The sequence below is a fragment of the Caloenas nicobarica genome, chromosome 1 (assembly GCF_036013445.1).
Source record: "Caloenas nicobarica isolate bCalNic1 chromosome 1, bCalNic1.hap1, whole genome shotgun sequence".
In the NCBI taxonomy this organism is placed as follows: domain Eukaryota; kingdom Metazoa; phylum Chordata; class Aves; order Columbiformes; family Columbidae; genus Caloenas; species Caloenas nicobarica.
The window spans coordinates 1902825-1910776 of record NC_088245.1 but is presented as its reverse complement, the minus strand read 5'-3'; the positions used below and the strand labels follow the sequence as shown (position 1 = coordinate 1910776).

The 7952-nt window shown below is 50.7% G+C and overlaps 1 protein-coding gene across 2 annotated transcripts in view; it reads left to right on the top strand.

The window, feature by feature from the left end:
* The first annotated feature begins 20 nt into the window (after positions 1–20).
* The window catches only part of FBH1 (F-box DNA helicase 1), a 30903-nt gene continuing 22971 nt past the window's right edge, over positions 21–7952 (top strand). Inside the window, exons 1-5 of one of the 2 annotated variants that reach the window (XM_065658511.1) lie at positions 21–91; positions 984–1515; positions 3198–3362; positions 6250–6791; positions 7517–7632. In XM_065658511.1, the coding sequence (XP_065514583.1) occupies position 1515; positions 3198–3362; positions 6250–6791; positions 7517–7632 (824 nt within the window). In that variant the 5' untranslated portion in view covers positions 21–91; positions 984–1514. Of the gene's footprint in view, positions 92–913; positions 1516–3197; positions 3363–6249; positions 6792–7516; positions 7633–7952 lie in introns of those variants that run through there. The other variant, XM_065658510.1, reaches the window with a different exon arrangement.

Here is a 7952-nt window from a genome sequence, read left to right as displayed (position 1 = left end):
GGAAGTGCTACGCCATTGGGCAGCCGCACCGCGCAGCGCACTCTGATTGGTCTGCGAGGCGGGGAAGGGCGGAACCGGTGGAACGCGCGGAGTGAGTGGGGGGGGGGGGATTCTTCCCCTTAGCAACGGGGGGGTCCATAGCAACGGGGGGGCCTTGGTAACGGGGAGGGGGCGAACAGGGGGGCCCTGGGCTGAGAAAGGGGTAGAGAAGGGGGTCTCCTGGCATTGGGGGGGACCCCGGCCACTGCGGGGACCCCTGGCAATGGGGGACACGTGGCAATGGAGGGGGCTTGGTATTGGGGGGGGGGGGGGGCGGACTTGGTAATGGGGAGGACCCTGATATTGAGGGGGCTGAGCAGGGGGACACTGGGCAGAGAAGGGGTTCGAGAAGGGCCTCCCCTTTGCATTGGGGGGGAGCCTTGGCAATTGGAGGGCACACTTGACATTGGGGGGGTGTTCTTGGCATTGGGGGGGGTGTAATGGGAGGGACCTTGGCAATGGGGGGGGCTTGGGATTGAGGGGGGCTTAGTAATGGTGAGGGCTCCTTGGCCATGGGAGGTCCCTTTGCAACGGGGGGGCCTTGGCATTGGGGTTGGACTTGGTAATGGGGGGGCCCTTGGCAACAAGGAGGGCTGAGCAGGGGGAACCTGGGCTGAGAAAGGGTTTGAGAAGGGGCTCCCTTGACATTGGGGGGACCCTGGGCATTAGGGGGGGCCTTGGTAATGGGGGGACACTTGGTAATGGGGGACTTGGCAAAGGGGGGCACAGAGGATTAGGGCCCTTGGCTGTGGGTGCAGCAGGTTGGGGGCAGGGGCTGGCAATGGGGGGGCTGTTTTGGGCCAGTGTGGGGGGGCGCTGGGCTCCCAGAGGTCTCCCTACGTGTGTTTAAGTGAATTGTGGTGCTTCAGTGATTCGTGCAGTTTAATCTAAAATTAAAAAAAAAAAAAAATCAGTTTCAAGTGAGAAATAAAATTTTAAAATAGAATCATTTCGGTTGGAAAAGACCCTTAAGATCACAGAGTCCGACCACAAACCTAACGCTGCCAAAGCCGCCTCTACACCACGTCCCCAAGTGCCACGGTGCTGTCTCGCCTTGCCTTTTTTTCTTCTACTTGCCTCGTTTGCCGTGTTTTGAGGACAGTGGGATGTTAGAAAACAGCCTCCCCGGGGAGCTCGGCGGCCGCTTTCGCCACCTCTGTGTGATCTGACGTGGACGAAACGGAGGAACCAGGAAAATGAAACAAACTGGATCCGGCTGCATGAGATCAGTCGATGACTTTTCGTGGCTGCCGTAAACATGTCAGGGGAATTTCTCCTCCGTAGCGCCGTGTAGTAATAAATGTAAAGCCGCACGAGCAGCGTTTGCTGGTGATTCCCCCATCAGAAGGCAGCCCGTCCTCTGCTGTGGTTTGGGATTTCTCGTGAGCGTTTTGAGTAGAAGCAAATTGTGCTGTTTGTGCTTTTTTTCTGCTGGCCATCCTGCGTGCGGAAGAGAGGAGCTCCTGCCACTTTAAAGTAAGGTTTCCTTAAAATAATTCACGTGGTTTTGTGCTGCGTCTTAACCATCTTCATAGGGAAGAGCTGCAAGTGGGTCGTGTTTCCTCCTTCATGGAGGGTCCCAGCTTGGATGTGGGTGCAAGAAGCTCACGTTTGTGTGTTTGAGTGTTGGTTCTGACCTTCCCCGGGTGAGTCAGTGTTGTTCTTCATGGGAAATTGTGCAGCTCCGCCTCTGGAGGCTTCCTTGGCATTTACCTTGGCATTTAAAGGAATGCATTTAAACCAATCTGCTTCCTCCCTGTTATGGTATTGTAGAGAAAGCCGCAAAACTTGTGAGGATTCTGGTTTTATGTCACACAACCACAGACTGGTTGGGGTTGGAAGGGACCTCTGGAGGTCACCCAGTCCAACCCACCTGCTAACGCAGGGTCACCAGAGCAGATCACACAGGAATGTGTCCAGGCGGGTTTGAATGTCTCCAGAGAAGGAGACTCCACAACCTCTCTGGGCAGCCTGGTCCAGGCTCTGGCACCTCAAAGGAAAGAAGTTTCTCCTCATATTCAGATGGAACCTCCTGTGCTTCAGTCTGTGCCCGTTGCCCCTCATCCTGTCGTTGGGCACCACTGAACAGAGTCTGGTCCATCCTCTGACACCCACCCTGGAGATATTTATAACCATTGATGAGATCCCCTCTCAGCTTCTCTTCTCCAGCTGAACAGCCCCAGCTCTCTCAGTCTCTCCTTATAAGAATGAGGCTCCAGACCCCTCAGCATCTTCATAGCCCTTGTTGGACTCCCTCCAGTAATTCCTTGTCCTTCTCAAACTGGGGAGCCCAGAGCTGGACACCGAACCCCAGATGTGGCCCCACCAGGGCAGAGCAGAGGGGGAGGAACAACCTCCCTCGACCTGCTGGTCACACTTTTCCTAACGCACCCCAGGGACCATTGGCCTCTTGGCCACAAGGGCACATTGGTGACTCATGGTCAACCTGTTATTGACCAGAACTCCTAAATCCTCCTTCCTTCCGTGTCATCCTCTTTTGTTCCGAAGCCTGGTGGGGACCTGGGGTGATGTTGCTTTTGCAGTGTTACAGATATGTCATAGAATCACAGAATCGTTTTGGTTGGAAGAGACCCTCGAGATCATCGAGTCCAACCGTTAACCCACCCCTGGCACTACCCCATGTCCCCGAGAACCTCATGTCCGTCTGTCCAACCCCTCCAGGGATGGTGACTCCAGCACTGCCCTGGGCAGCCTGTTCCAATGCCCCACAGCCCTTTGGGGAAGAAATTGTTCCCCAGATCCAACCTCAACCTCCCCTGGTGCAACTTGAGGCCGTTTCCTCTGGTCCTGGCGCTTGTTCCTGGGGAGCAGAGCCCGACCCCCCCTGGCTCCAAGCTCCTTTCAGGCAGTTCAGAGATCAGAAGGTCTCCCCTCAGCTCCTGTTCTCCAGCTGAACCCCCAGCTCCCTCAGCCGCTCCCATCACACTTGTGCCCCTTGACACGATGCGTTGCCCTCCCGAGCATCTCACCAGAGCGTTGTACAAGCTTCTGCTGTAACTTATCCGGAGAAATTCTTGCTTAAAACACTGTGACTGTCCTATAAAATTTCTGTAAAGAAACTCTGTATTTATGCCTCTGTTATATTGCCATTTGCTAACTGTTTTTGCCGTCTTCTTTTTTGCACGTTGGCCAAGCAGTGTATCGATTCAAGAAAGTGCACCTCACGGCCGATGACTGCAAAGCTCTTGCGCAGAGCGTGGAAGGTTCGTCCTCGCTGACGCAGCCAATGAGCCAAAGGCGAAGTAGAGGAGACGTAAACAGGGGCCTCCATCCCACCCCCCGCACACAGAGACATCACAAAGGTACGCAGGGTGCGGATATTTGGAAGGCTGAGGGATTTTGGGGGAGAAAAATGCTGATATAGTGCGGAACAAAAGGGCTTCGTGTAGTCCATCGTCAAACTTGTGCTGAGAGGAGAGTAATGCCGGTGCAAATGGAAGAAATTGGTCGGGTTTGGGTGGTGCATGGCAAAGCTGGGCTTAATCTTTGCGAAGTCAAGTGGCAAGAAAAAGTAGTACCTTTGGGTATTTTCCTCTATGGGGGAGCGAGTTTGCCCTCGTGTGTGTGTTTAGTCTCTTCTCACACCAGAAATGCCTCCATGTCTCTTTTGCTGAGCTGTCAGGGAGAACACGAGCTCTCTGTGAGGAACAGTACACCCTCTGCAATTAGGGACTATTAATGATGTGCCTCCTGCTTCCAGATGTTCTTTAGGATGCTCATTGAATAATAACGAGCTCTCTAGTTATGTAGGACTGCAAAAGTGGCGTTGAGCCCCTGAAAATATATTAATGACCTTCTTTCCTGGGAGTGGGAAATGTGATACACAACTCATAGACGTGGGTCTCAAAACTGCCGAAGCCTTAGACGGTTTTTGCGGATTGATAAGACTTTGAGCTAATCTGCACACAACAGGGCTCAGGGCTTGAACCGAAGGTGGAAGAGCTGTTTTCAAGTAGTTCATGGTGTAGGAGGAGCCTCAAAACCGCCTCAAAACCTGTGTAAAAACAAGAGAAACTACACAAACGTGTAGGTGAGGAGATAGGTAGAAAGCAAAGGAAAATCATCCTGAGTTATTCCTGAGCGGAAGGTGAGACTTGGGAGCATTTCAGTGTTTCCCTGGGAGGCTTTGGAATCTCTCTATATCTTCTCACTTCACGGAAAATATCTGCTGGTGAGCCAGGACAAGACACCAGCATCCTAGACTCTGTGCTTGTAGACACACTTTTCTTTTCCATTTTCATATCGGTGATATCTTTGACTAGCTCACTGTTAAAAATCTAGTAATCTTAGATGTCCAGATTTTAGGACGTCAGACATTAACAGGGGAGCTGTTCTTTTTAAGAGGCATCTTGCAAATCAGACTTATTTAAGCTGTGCTAGAAATAAAGTGCATTAAAATCAGGAGTAGCTGCTTGTGATTTTTTTCTTCTTCAATTGCCTCTTTGCTCAGCATCAGGATATTTTGCAGAATAGGAGCAGGACAGAGTGAAAACTATCGGTGCTGGTAGGTTTAGTCTGTGTGCAACATGAGCTGTCTGGCTCTCAGAGAAATGGGAGGCTGCTGAGAGCATCGTCTTGCCAAGTTTCGCTTTCCTTTATAATCTCTGGTGCTTTTTGACATCAGAGCCAGGAAATATCTGGCTGTTTATCTCTTAAAGGCGTTGGTCTGTCTTGTACTGTGGGAGCAGCTTCTTAGAGGCTCAGCGTTGTGACCTTAGAATCATAGAATCATTTTGGTTGGAAGAGACCCTTAAGATCATCAAGTTCAACCATTAACCCAAACCTGGCACTACCCCATGTTCCTGAGAACCTCATCTCCATCTGTTCAACCCCTCCAGGGATGGTGACTCCAGCACTGCCCTGGGCAGCCTGTTCCAATGCCCCACAGCCCTTTGGGGAAGAAATTGTTCCCAAGATCCAACCTCAACCTCCCCTGGCGCAACTTGAGGCCGTTTCCTCTGCTCCTGGCACTTGTTCCTGGGGAGCAGAGCCCGACCCCCCCTGGCTCCAAGCTCCTTTCAGGCGGTTCAGAGATCAGAAGGTCTCCCCTCAGCTCCTGTTCTCCAGCTGAACCCCCAGCTCCCTCAGCCGCTCCCATCACACTTGTGCTCCAGCCCCTTCCCCAGCTCCGTTCCCTTCTCTCAACTCGCTCCAGCACCTCAAGGCCTTTCTTGGCGTGAGAGGCTCCAAACTGCCCCCAGGATGGGAGGTTTGGCCTCCCCAGTGCCCAGCACAGGCCGGTCACTGCCCTGGGCCTGCTGGCCACACCAGTGCTGGTACCAGCCAGGATGCTGGTGGCCTCTTGGCCACCTGGGCACACGCTGGCTCATGTTCAGCCGCTGGCACCAGCACCTCCTCATGGTGCAGAGCAGTAGTTAAACCCTGAAGCTTTTTTTAAATCTTAGTGTGCTTCTTGATTATGAGGTTAAGAACAATATATAACCACTGAGAGCCCAACCTCAGTTTGACACACACCAACAACGCAAGTCTCGTATTTTGTTTCCTTCCTGTTTCCGTTTCTTTGGCTAGTGGAAATACCTCCCATGAAATTAATTCTGCAGCTGTGTTTCTGTTTTAATACAGGTCTGCTGCGTTAAGTAGCTAAGGATTGTTGATCTGAGAGATTGCTATGCAGACCATATCATAGAATCACAGAATCCCAGGTTGGAAGGGACCTCAAGGATCATTTGGTCCAACCTTTGTTGGCACAAGCCCAGTCTAGACAAGCTGACCCAGCACCCTGTCCAGCTGAATCTGAAATGTGGCCAATGTTGGGGAATCCACCACTTCCCTGGGGAGATTATTCCAATGGCTGATTGTTCTCATCGGGAAAAATTTCCCTCTTGTGTCCAGTTAGAATCCCCCCAGGAGTAACTTGTACCCATCCCCAGGAGTAACTTGTACCCATATCTTTTTCTAGAAGCTAGCAGAGGTTTCAGATTTACCTTGACAGTGCCCAGATTACATGGACAGTGCAAAGAGATGAATGTCCTTCTGCTGACTTCCATAGGTTACCAGAGAAGCGACATGAAGCAGGACAGTTCACCTGTAGTAAGCTCATACATCTGTGAGGAACCTGGTGGAAAAAACTACCACCTTATACAACCTCTGGTCTCCTTGGTAGCTCAGGAGCAGTGCGCTTTGTTCTTGTTTCTGTTGACTTCACTCATGTTCTTCCTCTTTCTGCAGGCCAAGGTCAGCAGAAGAACATCACCGATTACTTCAGGGTCTCTCAGACACAACAAGTAGGTGTCAGTGCGACAAATAACAGTAGAATCAAAGAAGAGCTACCAGATCCCATCTTCACTGGACATGATGATTCCTTCAGCAGTGTCTCCACTGTGTCAGAGGTCAGTGGTGATTCCTCCTTTCTGGAGGATGAAGACTTTGTGCCAACTTCCAGGAAAAGATCCAGAAAACGGCCTCTGTCCACTGCAGCCGTTCTCAAGCCAGAGCACGATTTGCGGGGTGAGCCTGAGAAGAAGACAACGGTGCTTCGTCCAGAACACAGCCGTATCAGGCAGGAACTTGATGATATGGACGTCGAACCGGTCCCTGATAAACACTACGGACTCCTGGGGACTCGGAACTGGGAAGCGCCTCAGGGAAGTATCGACCAGCTGCCAGTTGAAGTCCTGAGGAACATCTTTGCTTTCCTACCAGTGACTGATCTGTATCAGAACCTGAGCCTGGTGTGTCATAGCTGGAGGGAGATAGTCACAGACCCAGGGGTAAGGACTGGTGTGGTATGGATTTGAGCCCGTCCTGTCTCCTGCTGCTCTGTTCTCAGTCTTCTTGCTGCATTTATTGCTGTAGCAGCATCCATGCTGTATCTGTCTCTCTTTAAATCCCTTTCTTGTTGCCTGGTGCCCACATCCTATCTTACGATGTCTTTTGCCTTTTTTGTGGTCTTCAGGAGCACAGTGGCATCTTCAGATGCCAACCTTTATCAGGAGGTCAATATTGGGGTAATTTCCCTTGATGCATTCTTCATATACATCTAAAGAATCACAGAATCATTTGGGTTGGAAAAGACCCTCAAGACCATCAAGTCCAACCATAACCTAACTCTGGCACTAACCCATGTCCCTGAGAACTTAATCTCTGCGTCTGTTCAGACCCCTCTCAGCGCAGATCTGTGCAATAGTGTGGAAAACATCCTCATTCCTTTAATGCTTTGTTATTGGAAACAGAACCAACATCACCCTGTTGCCATCACTCTGGAAAAAAACAGCCTCTTATAGACATGTCTGCTTGCTATGAGGAACAAGTTCTTCTGTCTTTCCTCTATTTCCCCTTCCCCACCTCGTGCTGGGTACCTGTTTCCATCAGCTACAGGGACTTCTTGAACCCCGGGTCTTCTTTGGAAATCACGTTAATTAGCTTACTGCCAGAAGAAACCTATTTTTTCCAATGCTCTGAGATGAAAGGTGGTGGTTTGTGCTTCCCATTCTAGTTCATTCCTTGGAAAAAGCTGTACCATCGCTACCTGCTGAAGGATGACATGGCCCTGCACAGAGTCAAACAGATCATGCAGAGTTATGCCATAGAACCTATGTTGGGGCTGATCAGGTGAGTCGTCTTCATCACTTGACTTTGTATCTGTAGATCCTCAGACCTTCCTTGCTTTGGGTCTTTCATCCTGGGAATTGTCAGGAGAAAAATAGGGTTTTTTTCTAAAGTGTTGTGAGATGTACAGGAGGATGAGGAAAGAACAGTTCAAAGCACTAACTGTTCTAGAAATAGATTAAAAAAACCTTCTTTGTTGTATTGGGAGCACATGATTATAGAATCATAGAACAGTTTGGGTTGAAGGGACCTCCCAAGCTCATCCAGTCCAGCCCCTGCCATGAGCAGGGACATCTTCACCAGCTCAGGTTGAAGAAGTTGAG